Consider the following 25,453-nt stretch of genomic DNA (forward strand, 5'->3'; position numbering starts at 1 on the left):
CCTTGTTATATGACGGTATTACGCATATTGCGATTTAATTTCGTTTGTGAAAATTTGACCAGAGTTTTGGCCCTTGATTAAATAACTTGTACTTTGACAGTTTCATGAGGGTGTATGTTCTTCTGAAATCAACTCCTCTCACAATTTGTGGAGGAATTTCACCAAACTTGGCAAAAAGCTTTGTTATATGACAGTTATACGCATATTGAAATTTCGTTTAATTTGGGCAATTTTTACCAAAGTTCTGCCCTTGATTATTAACAAACTTGTACTTTGGCAATTTCATCAAGGTGTGCTCGCTTTCCGAAATCAACTTCCCTCACAATTTTTATCCCCCGCTGGCCGAAAGGCCGGAAGGGAGACTATGTTATGGTGATGCCCTTCCTTCATTCCTTCCTTCCGTCCGTCCCAGGAAGGGCGCTCACCTTCTGAAATCAACTCCTCTCACAATTTTTGGAGGAATGTCACGATACTTGACAGGATTCTTTGTTATATGTCGGTAATATGCATTATTGTAATTTCGTTCATTTCAGTCCCATTTTACCAGAGTTATGGAATAGTTGCCAGCGGGGGATATTGTGCTCTTGTTTTATTTAGTCAATGCTTTTGCATATTGTAGATGCAGTATATTTTTATGGTAAGGGGCTGAGTCTGGATATCCAGCCTTCCTTCATGTCACTTTCCCACCTTCTCTGCTCCATCATTTCCACTTTTAGTTGGCTTTCGTACAGTCCGTGGCAGTATGTATAAGTAGGTATATCATACATATAAGTGAAATTAATATAGTGCAACCAGTTGCAATCTCATTGTTTCTGACCATGAAATTATAAACACTATGGAAAGAATATGAATAATTATTAGGAAGGAACAGAAAATGTGTTCGATTAGATACAAATACAAATAGGAATAGAAGGTGCACCGTTTGTTTGTTTGTTTGTTTTTGTACATTTGCACTCGCAGTAGCACTGAGTCTCAGCTTTGTAGTAGATTCTGATAGTGAATTTGTAGCAATACAGTGTATAACAAACCTAAAAATGACGGTAAATGACACAAAATGTTCTTTGATCGCTATTATTGTCAACTAAAGTCAGTAGTTCTGTAATTTGCCAAAGACAGTTGTTTTGAAAGACAGTTCCCTAGCTTGCTCAGTCACATTAGATAGACACTTGCCGGGAAGTTCCACACACCATCGGGCACTGGTATGAACTCGAATGATGTGGATAAGGAACTGGAGTTCAGGAATGGATTAGATTGAATTATGTACTGTATAAAGCCTCGGTCACAACCGGCCGTACAGTACGTGCTCCTACGGCCGGTCTACATGCAAAAAACGCAAGAAACGCACGGAGGGCGCGCATGAAACGCACGAGAGCGTGCGTGTGACGTGCTGATTTTCAAGCCGTAGACCGGCCGCAGAGGTTCGTTGTCATGTCAAACAAACTCTACGGGCGCTTACGTTTTTTTCAGGTTGCAAGACAAACTTACGGCCAACGCGCGTCTTTCTCCGTGAACAAAAAAAAAAACGCAGCGATTTGGGAAACGCCAAAAATTGCACGGCCAAAAAAATCGTACGTCCGGTTGTGACCTAGGCTTAAATAAAATAAATTGCTTGAAAGTTGTTTCTACTTAAACAGTTGTTTCTCATTTGTTGCATATGGGACTGTTTAGCACGTTATTTTTTTTATACTTTACATAAAAACACAGTCTGCCGTAAATTGCACTAAAAATCAAACTCCGTGTTCCTGTGAAAGTGGGAGGACCTCCCAGACTTTCCAGTAATATCTAGAAATTTGGCTTTCCTAAATAAAATGAATCAAAATCTCATCTCATTCTCATTATCTCTAGCCGCTTTATCCTTCTACAGGGCCGCAGGCAAGCTGGAGCCTATCCCAGCTGACTACGGGCGAAAGGCGGGGTACACCCTGGACAAGTCGCCAGGTCATCACAGGGCTGACACATAGACACAGACAACCATTCACACTCACATTCACACCTACGGTTGATTTAGAGTCACCAGTTAACCTAACCTGCATGTCTTTGGACTGTGGGGGAAACCGGAGCACCCGGAGGAAACCCACGCAGACACGGGGAGAACATGCAAACTCCGCACAGAAAGGCCCTCGCCGGCCACGGGGCTCGAACCCAGGACCTTCTTGCTGTGAGGCGACAGCGCTAACCACTACACCACCGTGCCACCCATGAATCAAAATTTTAAATGAAATAATGCTGTGTTTTTTTTTTTTTTTTACATCTACTAAGGCTGATGATACAGTATAGCGTATGCACTAATGGTTTTATAGGATTTTTCACATTGACTTAGGCGGGATATTGTGAGTGACTGACTCTTCTTTCCTGTTGTACAGTCCTCTCAGAGCCTGGCACAGGTCAGCGAGCTCCAGACGCAGCTAGAGGACGCTATGAAGGAGAAACAGGAAGTCCAGGAGAAGGTAAGTCCAAAGACAGAGAAGCTATGTGTCTGTTGCGTTATTAGAGATTTGTTTGTATTTTTAGCATGCAACATGAAAAGTTAAATGGAGAATGAGCCTGCCTCGATTAGGGATGAACTCCTTTTGTAAAACTTAAGGTCTCTCTAAGCTCCTGACTTACAAGTGTAACAAGTAAGCTTGCTCTATTCTCAAAAACTCCTGCGGCAATAAGGTCAGGACACTAGAGATCAGTGTCTCCCTCCGCTCCAAAAAGCAACAAGCCATAGATAAGGATCAGATCATGTCGCTCAGCAATTACCCTTGCTGTTTCAGTCAGCTAATCTGGTGCTTACTCCCGACTCACAGATATGCGGATAAACAGGCCAGAGCAGCTGAACTATCAGCTGCACGATTTCATTCCATTGGCTTTGTGGAAAAATATTTAATGCCTCAAACCCAAAGGTGTCAGCAACTCAAGGGCATACAAAGTTGCTTCTGTTTTCATCTTCGTTTTCATCTAAAGTTCAGTTCAACAAAACAACAGCTCCGAGCCTGGCTCAAAAGTCAATATCTGAGCAGTCATTATTCTCAGCTGCAAAATTCTTCACCTCTTTGAAAATAAATGAGAGCACGCTCAGAGATGGAAAACAGAAGTGCCAAGAGGGCTTTTGAATAATGGATTCAAGAGGTTGGCAATTAAGACTCCAATGCGGTATGCTGAGCCAGGCCAATGGAGCACTTTTAAAGAGGGCCACCAGTAATACATCCTGTGGCGATTCTCTATCGACAAATTATGACTCCTTTCAGCCAAGAACAACAACCACCTCTGGAAGTTTCATAATTCAGTACAGATCCCACAGCAGAATGCAGATGAATTTTGTAGTCCACAGTTTATCTGGGTCTGTGTTTACGTGTCCTTGTGTCACTAATCTCACTTTGCGTGTACTCCGGCAGCTCACGGCACTGCAGAGTCAGTTGGAGTTTCAAGAACAGTCTATGGTGGACAAATCTCTGGTCAGCAGGCAAGAGGCCAAGATCCGTGAGACCGAGACCAAACTTGAGTTTGAGAAGACACAGGTGAAACGTCTGGAGGTGAGTGGGCAGGACAAGTGCTCTGTTTGTGTGACCTTGTTTTTGTGTTAGGTAAGATTAGTTTGCGTATAGCCTACAGTCGAAAAGACCAAAAACTCAGGCTGCACAACATTTCAGCTGCGTTACTTTTAGCTGTGGAAAGTGTGTCAGTATACAGTTATATAACAGCTAAAATGTTGTCGTTTAAGTTACCAGATTAAAGCCATAACCAGATCTCAGTAAATCTGATTAAGACATTATAATTTTAGGCCAGAAATTGAGTTGTTCTTTAGTTTCTATCGAGTTAGTTTCCAGCCAGAAAAAAAAATACTTATTGGCAACTTCATGTTTGTTTGGGGCGGCACGGTGGTGTAGTGGTTAGCGCCGTCGCCTCACAGCAAGAAGGTCCGGGTTCGAGCCCCGTGGCCGGCGAGGGCCTTTCTGTGCGGAGTTTGCATGTTCTCCCCGTGTCCGCGTGGGTTTCCTCCGGGTGCTCCGGTTTCCCCCACAGTCCAAAGACATGCAGGTTAGGTTAACTGGTGACTCTAAATTGAGCGTAGGTGTGAATGTGAGTGTGAATGGTTGTCTGTGTCTATGTGTCAGCCCTGTGATGACCTGGCGGCTTGTCCAGGGTGTACCCCGCCTCTCGCCCGTAGTCAGCTGGGATAGGCTCCAGCTTGCCTGCGACCCTGTAGAACAGGATAAAGCGGCTAGAGATAATGAGATGAGATCTTTGTTTGTTTGTTTTTTATTTAAAAGTGCACGCATTAGAAAAGAAAGCCAATACCTATTGACTTATGTGTTTTAATGGTTCTGCTGTTCTTCAGAGTCTAGTGTCGAGGCTGAAGGAGAATATAGAAAAACTGACTGAGGAACGTGACCACCGTAGCACCAGTGAGAACCGTGAGAAGGAGCAAAACAAACGACTGCAGCGTCAAATCCGTGACCTCAAGGAGGAGATGGGTGAACTGGCCAAAAAGGAGGCTGAAGCCACCCGGAAAAAGCACGAGTTGGTGAGATGGGCAATACTTTTTTTTTTTTTAAATTCTTGTGTACAGTAGGGGCAGGCTTATTCCTAACACAGTGTTTGTGATATGCACAGTGCAGTGCTTATCATGCTTGTCCTGTGTTGTACCATGTGTTAAGTGACCCTGTTCCTATAGGAAATGGACATTGAGAGCATGGAAGCTGCAAATCAGAGTCTTCAGGCAGACCTCAAGCTGGCCTTCAAAAGGATCGGTGACCTGCAGGCGGCTATCGAAGATGAGATGGAGAGCGATGACAACGAGGATCTTATCAACAGGTAAACTGTTCTATTACCCCATCTCTCTCTCTCTCTCTCTCTCTCTCTCTCTCTCTCTCTCTCTCCCCCTTTCTCTCGCTTATCCCTGCCAAATGCAACGACTCAGTGGGGGAACGAAAGCTTTGGACAGACAAGTTCTTTGAAGTCAGTTATCACTTATTCAGACTGATTAAAATATTGGAATAAAAATTGCTACACAAATCAGAGAATTATTTTCATAATCGATTCATTAGTAATCATGTCAGTAACTGGATGTCAATTCACTTTATGCACATTTTGTAAGCGGTTAAAATAAATGTTTACGAATGTTAATGGGTTTCACTTTTAGTGATAAAAAATGCTTTACATAATTATGCAAATAGCTGCTGTCACATTAAGTTTACTTTGGCAAGTTAAAAAAAAAAAAGCTCTTTGCCTTCTAGAAATGTATAGCACAATATCATGCACACATTTTCCTTTGTTTGGCTTCCCTGATGTTTCCATCGCCAATTGATAAAGGTGACAGAAACGTAATCAACCGAACAGACAGGCAGCTGATTAATGCTGGCTGGTGTCCTGTCTTTCCGATAGCACAGCGTCTTTCTGTAAACACTGAGATTTGCTTGCATTTATCTGAGGTTTTCTGTTGCAAACCCCATTTCCAGAAAAGCTGGGATATTTTCCAATATGCAATAAAAAACAAAAATCTGTGATTTGGTAATTCATATGAACCTTTATTTAACTGACAAAAGTACAAAGGAAATATTTTCAATAGTTTTACTGACCAACTAATCGTATTTTGGAAATATAAACAAAGTTAGAATTTGATGCCTGTGATGCACTCCGAAAAAAAAAAATGTTGGGCAGAGGCAAAGTAAGACTAAAAAGTTTATAGGATATTTAAGTAACACCATTTTGGAAGAGTCCGTAATTAGCAGGTTAATTGGTAACAGGTGAGGGTATCACGATTGGGTATAAAAGCAGCATGCACCAAAGGCTCAGTCTTTGCTAGCATGGATGGGTCGTGTCTCACCCCTTTGTGCCAAAATTCGTGAGAGAATTGAGAGTCAATTCAAAAAGAACATTTCTCAATGCAAGATTTTAGGTCTTTCAAAATCCACAGTGCATAATATTGTGAAAAGATTCAGAGACATCTCGGTGCATAAAGGGCAAAGTCGGAAACCACTGTTGAACATGCGTGACCTTCGAGCCCTCAGGCAGCACTGCCTGAGAAACCGTCATGCTAATGTGACAAATATAGCCACGTGGGCTCGGGAGAACTTTGGAAAACCGTTGTCACTTAACACAGTCTGCTGCTGCATCCAGAAATGCAAACCTGAAACTGTATTACACAAGGAGGAAGCCAGTCATCAATTCTATGCAGAAATGCCACTGATTTCTCTGGGCCCAAACTCATCTCAGTTGGACTGAAAGACAGTGGAAATGTGTGCTGTGGTCAGATGAGTCCACATTTCAGTTTGTTTTTGGGAAAACCGAGCATTGAGTTCTCCGTGCCAAAGGTGAACACGACCATCTAGTTTCTTATCAGAGAAAAGTGCAAAAGTCAGCATCTTTGATGGTATGGAGGTGCATCAGTGCCCACGGCATGGGCGAGTTGTACAGTATGTGTGTGAAGGCACCATTGATGTAGAGGTATATATTGGGATTGTACGAGACGCATGTTTCTATCAAGGGAGCGTCTCTTCCCGAGAAGTCCATGCTTATTATAGCAGGACTGTTCCAGGCCTCATTCTGCACAGGATACAACAGCGTGGCTTCATAGACACAGAGTGAGTGTGCTTGACTGGCCTGCTGCCAGTCCAGATCTGTCTTCTATTGAGAATGTGTGGTACGTCATGAAGAGGAGAATCAGACAGTGGTGACCACGGACTGTTGAGCAGCTGAAGTCTTGCATCAAGCAAGAATGGACAAAAATTCCACTTGTAAACCTGCAACAATTAGTATCCTCAGGTCCCATACCATTAAAAAAAAAAAGTGTTATTAAAAGGAAAGGTGATGCAACACAATGGTAATAATACCTCTGTCCCAATTTTTTTTGTGTGTGTGTGTTTTTTTTTTAAGGTATCAAATTCTAACTTTGTTTATATTTACAAAATACAATTAAGTTGGTCAGTAAAACTACTGAATCTTTTCTTTGTATTTTGTCAGTTAAATAAAGGTTGAATTGACAAATCACAAATTTTTGTTTTTATTGCATTTTGGAAAATATCCAAACTTTTTTGGAAATGGAGTTCGTAAATATAGATGAAACATTATATTCTAGAATTAAATCACTAACTTTTTTTGTTTTGTTTTTTTTGTCTCCCCACTAAAGTGCAATTTTATCACTATGCCTTTTTCCTACAGAGGGATTTGTTATAATAGATGACGGGTTGACAGTCCAATCACGTAACACCTGAATTTGTATAATTACGTTATTTTCCTTTTTTCACTTTATCCCAACATTTCAGCAAATAATTTACTTAAAATTGAAAGGGGCAAAAAAGAAATAAGATGAAAAGCTGTTGAGTGAACTTTTTTGTTTTGCTCATTGACTGACTGATTCACTGACGGACCTATTTACTGACCGAATGACTCAATGACTGACTATTGATAGCATTCAAAGAAAGACAGTGAAAATATTAGCATTTACATGTACCAAAGTCCTGAACAAGTAGCGCACGTGTATGGTATAAAAGAGAGGGGAGAGAGCACCTAGTCAAGGCCAGACTATAATCAGAAATGGCACAAATGCTTTAGCAAGGGGGAAAAACCATCTCCACACCAACTTTTGCTGAATCTGCAATAAATATTTTCTTCAAATTTGGACCTTGGTTCACATTTATTGCATAATTTTCTGGTTCAGGTCATCTCATTTATCGATCCATTTTGTGTCTGTCTGTCTGTCTGTCTGTCTGTCAGTCACTTTTTTTTAGTTTGTGATATATGCCTGTCTCACTTTTCTTTTCTCTTTTTCTATTTGTTTGTTTCTTATACATCTTATATTTCCAGTTTACAAGAGATGGTGACTAAGTATCAGAAACGAAAGAACAGAATGTGAGCCTGAGCAGTTGTTTGAGCTCATTTTAACCTGGTTTGGTCTTCTTTTTGGATAATATTGCAGTATCCAAGTCATTTTGAGAAAATGACCCTGCAAAAAATGTATATAAATAATATGTCAAATACAGTTATTTTTAGTTCAAATTGTTATTGTAGTGAGGGTCCAGATTATTAGGCGACAGGCCAGTGATACTGCAATACGCTCCATGGACATGACAATTAACATCACCCACTGGTATATGATTATCTCCACTATTTGTTTTGCATGGAATCACGTTATAATCCATGCATGTCACTGACCATATGAGCCAAGCATGATCTCAGTTTGGTTTTCTTTGTTATATGTACATTTTTTTTCAGTATATGCTTGTTGATACTTTGGCAGGTAAGTGTGTGTGTGTGTGTGTGTGTGTGTGTGTGTGTGTGCAACCATACTGCCTCTGGACTAAACGTGTCATTTGAACTTGTGTTGTTCTCAAGTGCCATCTCTCCTTACGGCATCCTCTACAGAGCTACTAGAAAGCTGCCACCTGTCTTTCTCTCAGAGTCTACGATAGAATATACTCAGTCACTTTATTAGGAACACCCATACCCCTGCTGTCTGTTTTCTGCAGTTCTCTAATCAGCCGATCCCTGGACAGCAGCACAATGCATAAAATCATGCAGATCCAAATCAAGAGCTTCAGTTAATGTTCACTTCAAACATCAGAATGGGAAAAATTGTGATTTCAAAGTGTGACTTTCACTGTGGCATGGGTGTTGGTTTGAGCCAGATGGACTGGTTTGAGTATTTCAGAAACTGCTGATCTCCTGGGCTTTTCACACACAACAGTCTCTAGAGTTTATACAGAATGGTGCGAAAAACAAAAAACACTGAGTGAGCGACAGTTCTGTGGGTGGAAACAAACGCCTTGTTGATAAGAGAGGTCAGAGGGAAATGGCCAGATTGGTTCGAGCTGCCAGGAAGGATATAACAACTCGTAGCAACTCTTTACAACCGTGGTGAGCAGAAAAGCATCTCAGCATGCAACAGCAGAAGACCACATTGGGTTCCACTCCTGCAACCAAGAACAGGAATCTTAGAATCAAAAACGAGTTCTGATTAAAGTAGCCGGTGAGTGGGGGCGTCGTGGCTCAGGTGGATAAGGTGCCATACCATAAATCCGGGAACCCGGGTTTGATTCCGACCCGAGGTCATTTCCCGATCCCTCCCCGTCTCTCTCTCCCGCTCATTTCCTGTCTCTACACTGTCCTATCCAATAAAGGTGAAACAAGCCCAAAAAAATCTTAAAAAAAAAAAAAAGTAGCCGGTGAGTGTATATATTGTGTGCGCTGAATATTTTACAATCCTTCTCCTGGGATCCGACTGCTTTTGACAGAGAAAGACGAGGGCGTGTTTCTCATCAATCTTTTAACCATGCAAGCTAAATAATACATAACCCACAAATGACCTGGTAAAAAGTCCCTCCAGACCTGCCTACGAGTGGCTCCCAGCGCTGAACCATTTTCTGGCATCAAGCTACTCTATTCGCACGGCAGTGACTCATTTTTACCGACCAGCACACATTGCATTCTTTTTTTTTTTTATTTCATGTGAAAATGTTTTACCCCCAAATAAATAAACTAATAATCAGTTGCAAGCTAAACAAAAGTTGGGTGGGCAAAGAACGGAGAAATTTTACTGAAGTGAAAATACAGACACTGCGTTGATGTCTTACTCATTTAAAAGTGGAAATATTCAGCCAAAAAACTTACTCAAGTGAAGTAAAAAGTAAACATGTTAACTAATGAAATTAATTTCATGTCACGTTTTCTTGTGAAAAGTAACATAAGAAAGAAAAAAAAAAGAAAGAAAGCACAACTTTATTCATCACACACTTGTGAAATTTCCTCTCTGCATTTAACCCATCTGAAGCAGTGAACACACACATGAGCAATGAGCACACACACGTACTCAGAGCAGTGGACAGCCATGCTAACAGCGCCCAGGGAGCAGTGCCTCGCTCAAGGGCACCTCAGCCCAAGGCCGTCCCATATTAACCTAACCTGCATGTCTTTGGGCTGTTGGGGAAACGGGAGCACCCGGAGGAAACCCACGCAGACACGAGGAGAACATGCAAACTCCACACAGAAAGGCCCTCGTCAGCCGCTGGGTTTGAACCCAGAACCTTCTTGCTGTGAGGCGACCGTGCTAACCACTACACATAGTAACTGCATAAGAGTATACATATTCAATTTCAATAATACTCAAGTAAATAATAAATGTGCCAAAATAATATTGAAGTATAGTAACAAAGTACAATTACTAAAGTATTGTCCACTCCTAGTTGCTATGCAAATTTTCCATTGCAATTCAGAACATTTGCAAGCACAATTCATAGGATGCCAAGTCCAAAGTGAAACTTCAGTTCAATTTGATACTAAAAATTACCCCTGCTACTGTTAAAAATATATATCAAAGCCTCATATGTATTATTAGTGCATGTGTATTATATTCCACAAAACCATATCCTGTGAGTTGTTCATTGGTGCAAAAGTGTTTGTTTGCCTAACAAGACTGTTACACAGTTTCCCTAATGCTGTGCAGTCAATATCAAACTGTGTGATACAATGCCGTAATTGTGTGATCAAGTCCTTGACTACAAAATACCTCGTGTCCTGCCTGCCCAGCTCCAGATTTCCATACACATACCCCTTTTCCACCAAATCAGTTCCAGGGCTGGTTCGGTGCTGGTGCTGGTTCACAACTCGTTCAACTTGCGAGCCAGCTGAGAACCAGTTTGCTTTTCCATAGCTCGCGGTGCTAAGGGGAGCCACGTCGTTACGTCGCTGTATACGTCAGTTACGTCACTACGTTTGCATAAACCTTGGCGCGAATATCGAAGCAAAAGCAACACGGAAGAAGCAGCAGCAACAAAAACAACAACAATAATAATGGATGACTTCGCGTTTGTACAGCTGCTGCTTCTCGTCGCTTAAAAATGGCGATCTTTCGCGGTCTTGTTATTGTTGTTGGTCTTAACAACTCCGCCCCCCCCGCTGACGTAAGCGGTTCTTTCCTCTGGCCCAGCAGAGAGTTGGTGCTAGCCTGGAACCGGTTTTTCTGGCCCCAGAGCCAGTTCTTTGTCAGTGGAAACAGAAAACCCGGTTCCAAACTAAGCACTGGCCCCGAACCAGCCCTGGAACTGCTTTGGTGGAAAAGGGGTAACAGAGCGTCTCCCCTCTAGCCCTACTCAAGACATTTAGAGGCCAGCTTGGTTCAAAGTCGGTGCACATACACAAGCACTCAGAGCGCTTTAATAAAGGCTTGGGGTGTGCTCCAAAATTACTTATACAACTATATTCCTCATCCTGCTGCAGTGGAATCAATTCAGTTTTTGTTTCTCCATTGTGTTTGTGCTAGATAAATGAATAATTTTATGGATATTGAGTGAGTTCAGTGTGTGTGAAAAGCAGATGTAATTCTCTTTTCTGAAACAACATTATTCTCTGTAACTTATTCTGGAGACAGCTGACTGCGATGGTCCCAGAACACAGCTATAAGCACATTGTCAAAATCCCAATTAAAACTAGGACTGGTAGCTGTGACCTCATTTGGAGTTTATCCTGTGTATGTCAACTCTGAATGAAGCTGCTACTACCTTCTGACTCCACTGATGCTTTTTAAAATATCTATTCCATGCACAGTGCTGCACAATAAGTGAGCTATAAGACTAATCTGTAGAGACAGGGAAGAATTGACTTGCAGCTGTGGCTAAACATAAATCCTGGGGCTTTATCTTGGTCTGAGAAATGAGCAAACAGACCTGGGATTTTAGTTAGCTGCTCCATGTGCAGACCATTAATGTCTTGGCTCCTGGGGACTGTATGTTTTCCCCCCAATTACTGACGGCACCACTGATCTTCCACTGTTACTGCTTTATATCTGTTTGCAGAACGGTGCAGTCACTGTTAGTAAAGTTGGTTAAAACTATCCAAGTGCTCATGTTCTCACCCTTTTAATGTATTTAGAAATTAGTCCTTTACATATGACCAGAGAACTTTGTAAGAGCTCCCTTTTCTTACAGTTTTTATCCCCCGCTGGCCGAAAGGCTCGAAGGGGGATTACGTCGTGGCAATTTCCGTCCGTCCGTCCCAGGAAGAAGGGTGCTCACCTTCTGAAATCAACTCCTCTCACTATTTGTGGAGGAATTTCACAAAACTTGGCAGGATTCTTTGTTATATGTCGGTAATACGCATATTGTAATTTCGTTAAATTCGGTCACATTTTACCAGAGTTACAGCCCTTGATTTACAAAATTATACTTTGACAATTTCATGAGAGTGTGTTTTCCTTCTGAAGTCAATTCCTCTCACAATTTGTGGAGGAATTTCACCAAACCTGGTAAAAGGCTTTGTTATATGTCGGTAATATGCATATTGTTATTTTGTTCAATTCAGTTGCATTTTACCAGAGTTATGGCCCTTGATTAACAACCTTGTACTTTCACAATTTCATGAAGGTCTGCTTGCCTTCTGACATCAACTCCTCTCAAAATTTTTGGACGAATTTCTCGAAGCTTGGCAAAAGGTCTTGTTATATGACGGTAATGCACACACATTGTGATTTTTAATTTTGTTTGTGAAAATTTTACCAGAGTTTTGACCCTTGATTAAATAACTTTGACAGTTTCATGAGGGTGTACGTTCTTCTGAAATCAACTCCTCTCACAATTTGTGGAGGAATTTCACCAAACTTGGCAAAAGGCTTTGTTATATGACAGTTACCGTATACGCATATTGAAATTTCATTTAATTTGGGCAACTTTTACTAGAGTTATGCCATTGATTATTAACAAACTTTGGCAATTTCATCAAGGTGTGCTTGCTTTCTGAAATCAACTTCCCTCACGATTTTTATCCCCCGCTGGCTGAAAGGCCTGAAGGGGGATTACGTCGTGGCGATTTCCGTCCGTCCCAGGAAGGGCGGTCACCTTCTGAAATCAAATCCTGTCTCAGTTTTTGGACGAATTTCACGAAACTTGACAGGATTCTTTGTTATATGTCGGTAATACGCATATTGCAGTTTCGTTCAATACAATCACATTTTACCAGAGTGATGGCATAGTTGCCAGTGGGGGATATTGTGTTCTCAGAGCGCTCTTATTGGATTTTGTGGTCTTTTACAAGCTTCTGTCAGTCCATAATTCCTCTCTTAGATGTCTATGTTGCTGTCATTTAGAAATGCAGCATTTGCACCCCAAAGTCTTCATTTTTATTACCCCAGAGTTAAAAGCTCTTTTGATTACACTCTCTAAAAAATTGGGAAGCCCTCTCCACTTTTCATCAGACTCATTTATGTACTGGGAAGAAAAAGCAGAGTCTGCTCAGCTAGGATGTCCAGTGCCTGCAAGGACTCGAGTATGAGAGCTGACTAACACGAAGAATGGCATTGAGGCTTTTAGGCCTCTGCTGATTGAGCGCATGTCTCAATGCTGTTGTGTCTGTGCTATAAAGCCATTTGTTTCTCCCCTACTGCCAAACTAACAGTTCATGCCGAATCTGCTTTTAGCCCGGGCGCTGACACTCTCCATTTCCTCCTTTTCTTCCTTATAGTGAAGGTGACTCAGATTCCTGCACTGAAGTGGAGGACCGAGTTGATGGTGTGAAGTCCTGGCTCTCAAAAAACAAAGGCTCGGCCAAGAACCTGTCAGATGACAGCAGCCTGAAGAGCTCAAGGTCAGTAGTTAGAGTCTACCTTTCCCCTCTGGTTGCTTATCGAATGGTTCGGTCCAAACAAAGTACACCATGCACATAAAGTGGGTTAGGAAAGTGCATTTGCTTGCTTGAAGGGAACTTATTCTTACCCACTCACTTAATCTCCTCATTGCCACAAGGTTTGATGACAGAGGCTTCTTTAGAAGAAGCGGCCTGCCTGGCAGATTTATCGACACGCCTCTTGGCCAGCTGGCATGCCTACACCTGCTCCCCTCTTCCAGAGATTAATAGATTGAGCCTGCTGGCTGACAGCTTCGATTGCCCTGCATTTGTCTCTTTTCCAGAAGATTTAAGCCTTCCTCTTGAGCCCCTCACAACTTTTAAAAAACTTTGGAGCTTTAAATTCCTTTTCATCATGTTCCCCATTGTGCACTTGCCCTAGGCATGGGTTTTGAGGCAGCATTTCTCAGAACTTCTGGTTAACTTTTAGTAACACAAACAATTATGTAAAGACAATCGGACCGCGATATTGCAAAATTACACAAGTGATATTTGTGTGCACTGTACCTTTTATACTTAATTCAAGTAAAGAGCTTAAGAAGGTATGGTTGATAATTGAATTTGAATAACAACTAATTATGTTTGGGTTCTGTTTGGATTGCTTTTTAAAGCATCAGTGCTTCCTGTAAGCCAAATCCCCACTTTTTTCACCTTTTACATTACTGTTCTGTCCTGACTTCTGACATTTCTATCAGATAAAACCATGATTTAAAGGAGGAATCGTTCCACATACATATTTGAATAATATGATTCCTCACCGTGGTAGAGGAATGCAGTTACCATTCACAGTGTTTCTCTAGAAAATGAGCTAGTGGTCAGTTAGCAGCTGTGTATTTGTTTTCAAGCAGTGAGAGAGCGTGAGACAAAGGTTCACCAAAACATAACTGTAACTGCACTTTAAATGCTGTGTGGAAATCTCTTTCTTAATGCCACACATCATTTTTTTTTCATTTCGTAACTCATTGTTCATTTCTATGTCTATCCTCCTTTCCATTTCTTTCCATTTCTTTGTTTGCTGTATTGGCCTACTCCCCTTCAACTGCCCCCTTCATCTAGATATGCTGCAAACAGTGATGCCAAAGAGGGGAAGGAATGGCAAGAGAATGGCAAAGAAGGTAAAGGTTTAGACCAGAGTAGGCCCGTGTCTGTGATGAGTTCACTCAGTTATAGGAAACGCTCCAACCTTAAAGATTCCGTTGGTGGCAAAGGAGATGAGGGCTCACTCTTTAGCACCCTCAAGGAACAGGATGACTCTCAGGAGCTCTCATCCTTCCGCAAAAACAAAGCCATGCAGCCTGATGCCAGGGACTCGTACTCTGTGAATTCCTGGTTGAACGATGATCTGGATGATGGCGGCTCAGTTATCTCAGAGGCTTACTCAGCAGCCAGCAGGGCCAGGAAGGGCATGGACAGCCGCTGGTCAGAGTTGGACAACAAATCGGTTGTGTCGTCCATGGGCCCAAGCCGAGCCTCTTGGTTGGATGATGTCAGATCCAGTGTGAGTACTGCAAGCATGCTGAGTCGTCGCCGCAGTATGTCTCGACTCGACGAGCGCCAGAGCGAGCGTGGCTCAGCAGTTAGTCCATCCCTGAGCTGTAGAAGTCCAGGAAGTGTGAGCCGGAGAAGCCCTGGCAGTGTGAGCCGTGCTGATTCCCGTATATCCTTGGCTCGTAGTTGCCGCCTGAGCGAGTTTGATGTGGACGATGATGCCATGAGTGTGGCTTACACCGAATTGCACTCCAACTCCTACAGTCCCCACCACTCCTCCAGCGGCCGCAGCATGTCCGTGCCCCCACGAGCAAGAACCACTGACGCCGATCTGCCTGATGCCTCCGACCTCAAGCCTGTCAGCCACCGCAATTACCTTGACCCAGATTTGGAAGCAGCAATCAATGAGGTGCTGAACTTCAAGCCCATCAAGTTCAAGCGAAGCAGCTTGGAAGACTCTGAGGCTGAGACTGGCAAGCTAAGCAAGCATGGCGAGGAGGAAGATGATGAGGTGAAGAGTATGAGGTCTGGCAGGGACAACAGCCGCAGCTCCTCCTGCTTGAGGCGCTCTGCTTCAGCTGTGGACTTCAGTCGCTCCAGCAGCAGCCTGAGCACCCGGAGCAGGAAGAAGAGCAAGAGCAGGAAAAGGAGAAGCCACAGCTCCGATTCCTCGGAGAACGAGCGTCGAAGGAGGAGGTCCAAGAAGAAGGGCAAAAAAAAGAAGTCGAAGAAGGAGTCATCCTCCTCTTCCTCCTCTGAATCTCAGTCTAGCTCAGAGTCGGATTCCAGCTCGGGAGCCTCCACTGTCTCATACAGAAGTGCTAACAGCATCAAGAGGGCTCCTGGTAGGCAGGCATCAGCTTCTGAAGACGAGAGAGAGCCTGGAGGCTGTTCTGAAGCGGCTCCACCACTCAGCAAGAAAGAGGAGAAGAAGAGGAAGAAGAACGTGGATAGTGTGATGATGAAGTATCTGTACAGGCCAGACAGTGACTGAAGATGGCAGTAGGTGATGCCTGGTTTGGAGTGAAGTGTGCTGTATGCATGATGATGAACTAACCCTGAACATGTGTCTCCAGACCATCTCACCTTTTTAAACGTATCACACTATCTTTTAGCATGAATAATGATGAGCATTTTCTCTTCACATGTATTTTATTCTTATTCATTCTAACACGCTCTGAGTTACAGGTTTGTTGTATGCATGAATCTAACGAAAGGTAACAGAAGTTCTTTCTTTTTTTTAAATTATGACTCTCAAGTGATTCAGTCATGACTTTTGCACTCATTTCAGTTTAGAAAGGGGATTTGTTTTTGCTCAATTTGTTGAAATGTCCTTGTGATTAATTGCTCCAAACAAAAACAGCCAATGGAGTAACTGAAGTCAATTCAGAGGTAACTATAGATTTCCCCTCTGGTATTTTAATTCCGGTATAATTAAAACAGACCATTGATCTGCACAACTTGCCAGGAATCTTAAAGTACAGCAAAAGTTAATCTAAAGCATAGTGATTTTATTTATTTATTTATTTAAAGTTCAGTTAAATATTAGCTGTAATGACACTCCAGGTTTGTGTGTATACTGCCATGTATTTGCTTCTGAGCTATTATCCTATATGTACAGTTGCAGTCAGAACATTGCATACACAGACAGACATGAATGTTATGGCAATATTGAGCTGTGAGTAACTTTCTTTGGGGGGAAAAATATTTTGTTGAACAAGTTTCCATTTAGGGGGCGGCACGGTGGTGTAGTGGTTAGCGCTGTCGCCTCACAGCAAGAAGGTCCGGGTTTGAGCCCCGTGGCCGGTGAGGGCCTTTCTGTGCGGAGTTTGCATGTTCTCCCCGTGTCCGCGTGGGTTTCCTCCGGGTGCTCCGGTTTCCCCCACAGTCCAAAGACATGCAGGTTAGGTTAACTGGTGACTCTAAATTGACTGTAGGTGTGAGTGTGAATGGTTGTCTGTGTCTATGTGTCAGCCCTGTGATGACCTGGCGACTTGTCCAGGGTGTGCCCCGCCTTTCGCCCGTAGTCAGCTGGGATAGGCTCCAGCTTGCCTGCGACCCTGTAGAAGGATAAAGCGGCTAGAGATAATGAGATGAGATGAGAAATCAACACAGGGTCAAAATTACGGTATACATACAAGGTCAAGAATGTACGTACAGCACACCTCATACTTGGCTAAATGTCCCTTAGCAAGTTTCACCTTTAACCAGATGCTTTTGGTAGCCATCAGCAAGCTTCTGGCGGAACTCTGGTTGGATATTTGAACACTGTTCTTGGAAGAATTCAGTTAAATTTGTGTTTCCTGGTACGGACCCAACTTTTGAGCACAGTACACATATTTTCAGTTGGGTTTGAGGTCATGACTTGCTTGTTTTTGTCAAACAAACCCTTTCTATGTTGGCACAGAGAAGCTACCAGATGTAGTCAGTCACAATCACTAACAGGAAGTTAAAAGGCTTTGGCAAGTTGAGACATTTTGGAACTTTCAGCACCGCAGAATTAATAATGTAAGTGGGCGTATGTAAATTTTTGACCCTGTATATATAATTTTGACCTTGTGTTGATTTCAGAAAATCCAAAATAAATTAAGATGTGTGCACCCAATTCTAGCTTCTTTTTTCCCCCCTTTTAAAGATGTACAGTACCAGTCAAAAGTTTTGACGCACCTTCAAATTCAGTGGTTTTTCTTTATTTTTATTAATTAAAAGACACTTCATGTCTTAAAGTAATGATGGATGTCGTGTTTCTTTACTTAGTTGAGCGGTTCTTGACGTAATCTGGATTACTACACTTGTGGAATAGGGCTATTTACTGTATTTTTACTATTTACTGTTTGAGCTTAAACACGTTAAGAAGGTAAGAAATTGCACTAATTAACTTTTGACGAGGCACCTGTTAATTGAAAAGCGTTCCAGGTGACTCCCTCATGAAGCTGGTTAAGATAACGGGAATAGTGTGCAAAGCGTCAAGGTAAACGGTGGTGTCTTTGAAGAATCTAAAATATGAAACACATTTTGATTTTTTTTAAACACTCTTTTGTTTACCACATAATTCCATATATGTTCCATACATTAATTCATAGTTTTGATGTCTTCAGTATTGTTCTACAATGTAGAAAAATGGCTAAAATACAGAAAACCTATGAATGAGTAGGGGTGTACAAACTTTTCACTGGTACCGTATGTTGTACAACCATTCTGCCGCAGAAAACGAACAGTTCAGAGAAGTTATTGAAAGCTAAATATTGCCATAACATTCATGTCCATGATGGACAGTCGTTCAAGTCCGTGCATGTAAACTTCTGACTTCAAGTGTACAGCTGGGTAGGTAGGTTGTACGTTCGGTGGTAGCTGGTTTGCTTCGCTAATCTTCCATCCTGATATTACAGCAAGAGTTTGCCAGTGTCGTATTGAAGAGTTGTGTGTCAGACATCACATCGTCTTCACAAAATCTGCCACACGTTCCTTGTGATTTTAATCAAACCCTGTTTATCCTACAGTCCCGCCTCTGGTCGAAGACGCTTCTGCCTCAACAGATCTGATGAGGAAGAGGAGGAGGAGAAGGAAGAAAAGCGCACAGCCCGACGCGCCTACCGCTGCTGATATGCCTGGAGCAGCTACCTGAATGACAGGGGCAAGCAGGAGACGAGCATGTTACACTTCTATACACTCACAAACAAGCAAACACACACGCGCACTCTCTCTCTCTCTCTCTCTCTCTCTCTCTCTCTCTCTCTCTCTCTGTCTCTCACACACACACACACACACACACACACACACCCCTCACATCTTGCTACTCAGTATTGGCATCCTCCTTTGAGTCCTGATGCAAATGAGAGGATCTCTATCAAGGAAAAGTATTCTGGAGCACCATCATCCATCTCTTTACTGCACTGCGCGCGCACACAGCCGTCACATTTTATTATCGCATATAGTAATGTCACTTCTACTTTCGTGCATTGTGTTATGGATACTTACGCCTTCAAGTATCAAAGACGCACTACACTGGAAGTTTTTGGGGATTTTTTTATTTTATGTCGTTGGACCTGCTTTGTCTCGTTTCCCCAAGTACTTCCCCAGAGTGTACTGTACCGTTCCACCTGGTCCCTCCTGGTCCTGCCGGCACAAGTCAAGCTGAGCCCAGGGATTACCTTGCTAGTGTAAAGTGGGGAGATTTGTCCTGTTTGCACTTGATTAAAAATAGGAAAATGGAAACAAATATTGTTCTACCAAAAAAGCTTTTGTTGCAAGTGTGTACATAGATTTTTCAGGAAAAAAATTTTTTTTTCCTTTCCTTGACTTTGAGTAATGTAAGGAAAGTAGTGTCATCAATATAATCTCAGCTTTCTGTAGGTATGAGCAACCCCCCCCCCCCCCCCCACACACACACACACACACTGCGTCCTGAGACCCTGAGCTGTCTTTCCTCAGCGATCTTGCAGTGCAGCGAATTCATTTTTTCATGCTGAAGAAGGCTGCAACCTCTGTTTCTCCCTCTCTGTCCTCACTGTGATTTTGGGATGTCGCACATCATTCGCCTGATAGTACTGTGCTCATGATTGAAATTCTCGGCTCAGCTGTCATCTTCCTTTTTCACCATTGTGTTTATGCTTATTTTGCTTCTTGCTCCTAGCGTACATTCTGGCTTTCCAAAGGGAATGTGCTTGATCCTCAGTTTGGTGCAGTTTGACGATTACCTTGCCCATTTCCTTTATTTTCACATGGTCAAATACTGGAAAGTGCATCATCTTTGACAGTTGTGAATGGCTTTTAAATTGATATTATACAACTAAACAACACACAAGTGGCATGAGCACATGAATGGAACTGATGCTGTGAATCCAGCTTTCCTTCCTTCCATAATTCCTTACACCCTTGCTTGCTTACTACCCTCCTTCCGTATTTCCTCCCCTTCCTTTGTTCCTTAAGTATGTTTCCATGTTGGATTCTGCAGTATTTTCAGCCTTACTTTTTGCTTTTTAGGTAGAGCTGCACTTTCTTCTGCCGTTGCTCTTATTTTGCTTTCATTATAGTATTTATGGACTAGCATTAATGAAGTGAGCAAAGTTGCCAAATGCACACCGTTTTACAAAAAGCATGGAGAGAAAAGATCCGCTGCTTTTATTTTATTTCGAAGGGAGCCAGCATTTGTTTCACGTGGTTTTTATGAACTCTCATAGGTCAGTGATTTCTTCCTCATTTCTATGCAGTCATTATTAATTTTATTATAAAGAGTGTGTGTTTTATCATGTTTTGGCTCCAGACAAACACAAGGCAAAAAGATACATAACACTGCTGGCTGTACACATTAATATGAATATATAAGTCTGTATGATTCATCATAGCTTTTAAAATAACTCATGTTTATTTTCCTTCTTGAATAAATGACCACTTGTTATAAGTAATAATTTTTCCATTATGGTTTAATATATTGTAAATAAATGATGGTGATTGTTAGACTTGCTTCAGTGTTTTTGATTTCCTCATTTCCTTCTCTCCAGTTTCTTCCATGAAAGCTTGCCTTTATAAAATCCTTTTGTTGCCATCTTAAATATGCAGCTTCACCTTACTTAGCTTTTTCAGAGCGTTGGTTTGGTTTGAGAAACCTAAGAAGCAAGACGCTATGGTAGAGCAAGCCCTTACCTTTTTTAAATCGTATTTGGGGGGGAAAAAATAAAGTCTGTTGCTTCAGGCCATGTCAGATGAAGAGACACATGTCGAGCCACAGAAAAACTGCACAGCTACTGTATGTCAAAATATATATGCACTCTATATTCACATACATATTTCAGGCAGTTCAATGCTAACTGCAGAAAGTAATCATGTCTGCTTTTTTTTTTTTTATAACCCCGCTCCGAAGGAGAGGGGGGTATACTGGTTTACCTCTGTCTGTCCATCCATATCTCTGTCTGTCCGAAACACCCTTTTTCTCAGCAACCACAAATCATAGCCACTTGATACCAAACTTCAGCTTGGGGTTCGATACTATGTCTACCGTTTTTGGGTCTGTCGCACGTCGACTTCCTGTTTACTGACTGAATGTATTTACGAAACACACGGTGGATTTTGACACCATTTCAAAATGACAGTTTACCAGGATGTTATTTGAAATACAGGTGTGGTCAGAAGTTTACATACAGTAACATGAATGTCATGGCAGTATTTGGGCTTTCAGTAATTTCTTTGAACTGTTCTTTTTCTGTGGCAGAATGGCTGTACAGCATACAGCTTTAATAAAAAAAAAACACACTAGAATTTGGTGCACAAGTTTTAATTTTCTTTGGGTTTTCTGAAATCGATATAGGGTCAAAATTATACATACAGGGTCAAAAATGTACTTACACTTACTTAGATTATTAATTCAGAGGTGCTGAAACTTCCAAAATGTCTCTTATCTTGCCAAGGCCGAGGTCTCTTAACTTCCTGTCAGTGATTGATTGACTACAGCTGGTACGGTAGCTTCTCTGTGCCTTCGTAAACAAACCCTTTTTATAGCACTCATTGGATTGGCCAACACCCAGTAAAATGGGAAAGTCCAAGGAGCTCAGTGCAGATCTGAGTAAAAGGATTGCAGATATACACAACTCCGGAATGTCTCTTGGAACCATTTCTAAACAACTGCAAATTCTAAGATCAGTTCAAATAATTGTATGTAAGTTATTGTGAGGTGTAGTCACTTTGCCAAGCCACTTTGCTTCAAGAAAACCCAAACTGTCACCCTCAGCTGAAAGGAAATTGGTTTGGATGGTCAGGAACAACACAGGAACCACCATGGCACAGCCCTACCATGAACTGGAAGCTGATGGATCACTGTGTACAGTTCAGATCACCATGGACTTAAGAGGCTGCTATCTAAGAAATAACCCCCTGCTCCAAAATTGACACCTTCAAGCTTAACTAAAATTTGAAGCTGACCACACGGACAAAGGAAAAGCCTTCTGGAGGAAATCTGTATGGTCAGATGAGACAAAGATTGAGTTGTTTGGCCACAATGACCAGCATGTACAGAGGAACACTGTACCAGCTGGTGGTGGTGGTAGGATCATCATGCTCTGGGGCTGTTTTGCTGCCAGTGGAACTGGTTCATTGCACAAAGTGGATGGAATAATGAAGGAGGAGGACTACCTCAGAATTCTTCAGCATAAACCATCAGAAACTTGAACACGACTTGGGAGTTACAACAGGACAATGAACCCAAACACGCATCAGAGCTGGTTGTGGAGGATAAAGCTGGCTAACATTAAGCTTAAAACAAGTCCTGACCTCAACCCTATTGAAAATATATGGACTGTGCTTATAAGTCGAGTCCATGCCAAGAAAAAAAAACAAGCAAACTTAATTGAACTCTACCAATTCTACCATGAAGAGTCGTGAAATCCAACCAGAATTCTGCCAGAAGCTTGTTCATGGTAAACAAAAATGTTTGGTCAGGGTGAATCTTGCAAAGAGACATTTTACCCAAATATTAGATGTGCTGCAGGGGCGATTTCTCAGAGACAACAAGGGAAGCCGAACTTCCCCTAAAATTCTCTCCCCAAACTGCGGCATCTACGACGTTGAATTCTCATTAAAACAATAACTTGCATAACATAATATATGCCCAAGATTGTATTTACGTTCATAACTATCCCTATGTCATCCTGTAACTTATTTGAGTGATGTCTGACGAACTTGCAGTTCGCTACGAGAATCACCTTTGCTGGCAGCCGGGTATCCGTTGCAGTCTACGAGATGGCTCTGAACAGCCAATTTCGGCTAGTTGTTATTGGTTAAAATCGACAAAATCGTCACTTCCAGGGAAGCCGGGTATCTCTGGGGGTAAACGGAACATTGGGCGGGCCAAGAAGCCGGGCTGATAAAGGATTATTGGAGGTGGTGTTTGAAAGACATGAGGAGGGCGGTCGCTGTACTTCGGCGTCGGCGAGGAACACGGTAAGCATGATCAGTCAGTCCCTAGCGGATGTCGAGAAAGTGTAGTCGTGTGCCAAAGTGCTGTCCGAATTTCTTTTCATATAAACGTTTCTTCTCATTGATGTCTCTGTACATTACTCTGCAAATAAATGTAAATATTACTCGTTGTGCTCCGTTAACTTTCATCCATTCTATCAGTTTGATCATTCGTGAATTCACTCATTTATTTCATTTGTAGTTCAATCAACGTGGTTGTAGGCTAGCTTGAGCCTTATTGGGATCTGCAGTGCTAGCTGCTAACAGCTGGTATCTATCTGCTATAATGGCAAACGTCGTGGACATGCTTTTGTCAAAACGTTTTGACACTCTGCCATATGAGGAGAAAGTGAGAATTAAAGAGCAAGGCAGACCAAAGCCCAAGCTTAATCTCATTCAAAAATCAGCAGGTCATAACAGGTCTTTTCAGGTGTCTTGGTATGAAAATGTGAACTGGTTGACTGGGTCTCCTGTGACTAATAAAATGTACTGTTGGCTATGTCTTTTGATGAAGCCCTCTCAGGGAAATTTAGTTTGGTCAAAAGATGGGTTTGGTGACTTGGTGAATTTCAAAAGGGCTTGCAAAAGGCATGAAACGAGCAATGAGCATGTCACTTCATGTGCAAGACTTGGGTGTCTGGGGAGGGTCAGGGTGGAACATGCCATCGATGAAGGTGCTCGTATACAGTGTGCAAGGCATAATGAAATAGTCACTCAAAACAGGGCCTTCCTGAAACGTTTGATAGATGTTACCTCATTGCTTGGCCGTCAGGAACTGTCATTCAGGGGGCACAATGAGAGTCATGAATCGGACAACAAGGGGAATTACAGAGAATTTACTGAAACATTAGCAAAATATGACTCTGTCCTAGCCACACGTTTTCAGTCATCAGCTGTGTTTACTGGTATGTCTCACACCATTCAAAATGACCTGATCAATGCACTTGCTGCCACTGTTTCTGACGAGATAACCAGTGAAGTGCAGGCTGCTCCCTTTTTTGCTTGGCAGGTGGATGCTTTGATATCCGGCCTACAGGTTTTACGATGAATGCGTAAAATGGGCTTCCCCTGTTTTAAAAACTAGCAGCCGCCACTGGTGTGCTGTATGTATATTTTTGACTCTGTATTGATTTCAGAAAACCCAAAGAAAATTAAAACTTGTGCACCAAATTCTAGTGTTTTTTTTTTTTAAATTAAAGCTGTATGCTGTATAATCATTCTGCCACAGAAAAAGAACAGTTCAAAGAAATTACTGAAAGCCCAAATATTGCCATGACATTCATGCCACTGTATGTAAACTTCTGACCACAGCTGTACCTGGGGAGAGACACGGCTCTTTACTTACTTGTTTCAGGGTTAATTATTTGTTGAAGTCAACATTCATAATAAGTGTCCTATTCCTTCGATCGCTTGCATTCTGATATAAGTGAGAGTGGGGGATACAAAGTGAGCAGGAGCTCACAGCCGATCTTGGTCTCTTTTTTTGGGGGGGGGGGATTTTGGGGCCAGAAAATCTGACTGGAATTGTATTCATCTCTCTAAGGTACTCATAAGCAATAGCTGGAGAAATAAATTACTACTCAAAGAAATCTTAGGAATCATGAAAATCGATGCATTGCAGGAATCCTGTTACAACAGATCTTCTAAAGATCTCATTAAGTAATTAATAACTGTCTAAATTATGTAAGTGCCATTTGTAATACAGGTAGACCATGTGGACAAATTGAAGGTTGCTGAAGAGATGTGCATCAACATTATTACATCAGTCTCAAGGCGAGGTACAAATATCAGCGTACAGTGTAATGCATTTCTAAGAAAAGCTCAAAGAACAACAAAGTATTGGTATGTCCGCCCCGTTTCCCTGCCTCATTTAGATCAATAATGGTTTGCTCTATTAGGTGTAACAAATTATGATAATTAGAAAAATATTGCATGTGGATGACACATTATGGTGGTATGATTATATGTAATGACTGTAATTATTAGATGTGCAATCAACCTTGAATCTGAATAAAAATTCAGTAATGAAATGAGTAATGAGGTTACAAAAGCACGTTTAACATTCTTAATATAATGAATATAGAGGTGATATTTTGACTTATCACCTGGAAAATAAGCAAAACAGAGTCATGCTTTATTACAGTTGTGATCGAGCACATATTCAAATCCATGCCAACATTCAGAAGTGTATAAAAATACGGAGTCAGCGAAGCCGCTTTTTGCATAATTGAGGCATTTCTATCAAGCACAGGGAAAATATGTAATGCGTTTTCTTTTCCCATATTTGCTTATGCAGACTGTATTCACGTTTGCTTTGTTCACAAATAATTGATTGTGCTCTGTTCCTTCATTACTTTTGGATGGTGTTTTTCTTGCAGAGTAACTACATTGTGCAGCTCACTGCCATCACAAAGCTGGAGTC

General features: G+C 41.9%; 1 protein-coding gene across 5 annotated transcripts in view; it reads left to right on the forward strand.

The window, feature by feature from the left end:
• The window catches only part of myo18ab (myosin XVIIIA b), a 257,442-nt gene extending 236,901 nt beyond the window's left edge, over positions 1-20,541 (forward strand). For 3 of the 5 annotated variants that reach the window (XM_060943952.1, XM_060943949.1, XM_060943951.1), the window contains 7 exons: positions 2,364-2,447; positions 3,381-3,518; positions 4,325-4,510; positions 4,661-4,800; positions 7,792-7,836; positions 13,435-13,557; positions 18,585-20,541. In XM_060943952.1, the coding sequence (XP_060799935.1) occupies positions 2,364-2,447; positions 3,381-3,518; positions 4,325-4,510; positions 4,661-4,800; positions 7,792-7,836; positions 13,435-13,557; positions 18,585-18,687 (819 nt within the window). In that variant the 3' untranslated portion in view covers positions 18,688-20,541. The remainder of the gene's footprint in view (positions 1-2,363; positions 2,448-3,380; positions 3,519-4,324; positions 4,511-4,660; positions 4,801-7,791; positions 7,837-13,434; positions 13,558-18,584) is intronic. The other 2 variants (XM_060943953.1, XM_060943950.1) reach the window with 1 other exon arrangement.
• Positions 20,542-25,453: the final 4,912 nt, after the last annotated feature.

Source organism: Neoarius graeffei, chromosome 17 (assembly GCF_027579695.1).
Source record: "Neoarius graeffei isolate fNeoGra1 chromosome 17, fNeoGra1.pri, whole genome shotgun sequence".
NCBI classification, from domain to species: domain Eukaryota; kingdom Metazoa; phylum Chordata; class Actinopteri; order Siluriformes; family Ariidae; genus Neoarius; species Neoarius graeffei.